This window comes from Penaeus monodon, chromosome 19, assembly GCF_015228065.2.
Source record: "Penaeus monodon isolate SGIC_2016 chromosome 19, NSTDA_Pmon_1, whole genome shotgun sequence".
Classification (NCBI taxonomy): Eukaryota; Metazoa; Arthropoda; class Malacostraca; order Decapoda; family Penaeidae; genus Penaeus; species Penaeus monodon.
Genome location: NC_051404.1, coordinates 46576273 through 46576509, shown reverse-complemented (window position 1 = coordinate 46576509; position 237 = coordinate 46576273). Strand labels below are relative to the sequence as shown.

At 56.1% G+C, this 237-nt stretch overlaps 1 protein-coding gene across 1 annotated transcript in view; it reads left to right on the top strand.

The window, feature by feature from the left end:
- The window catches only part of LOC119585267, a gene marked incomplete at its 5' end in the record, with an annotated part of 16958 nt that continues 16721 nt past the window's right edge, over positions 1-237 (top strand). The window contains 1 exon segment of the mRNA XM_037933942.1: positions 1-207. Coding sequence (XP_037789870.1) covers positions 145-207 — 63 coding nt within the window.

Here is a 237-nt window from a genome sequence, read left to right as displayed (position 1 = left end):
TCCTGCTCCACAACCAAAACTACTGCAACCAACATCTCCTCCGCTTCGTCCTACTCCTTCGTCCCCGCCTCCAGATACACCGTCGCCTTCACAGCTCCACCATCTCCTCCCTCACCCAAAAGGCGCCCCAACACAGCCGCCAAAATGTGGAACAGCGTGACCGAGTGCTGTCTGAAGATCGCCAACCACTTCTCTCGCAGGAAGAGTGTATGCTCATGATCTGTGTTCCCATGGCGA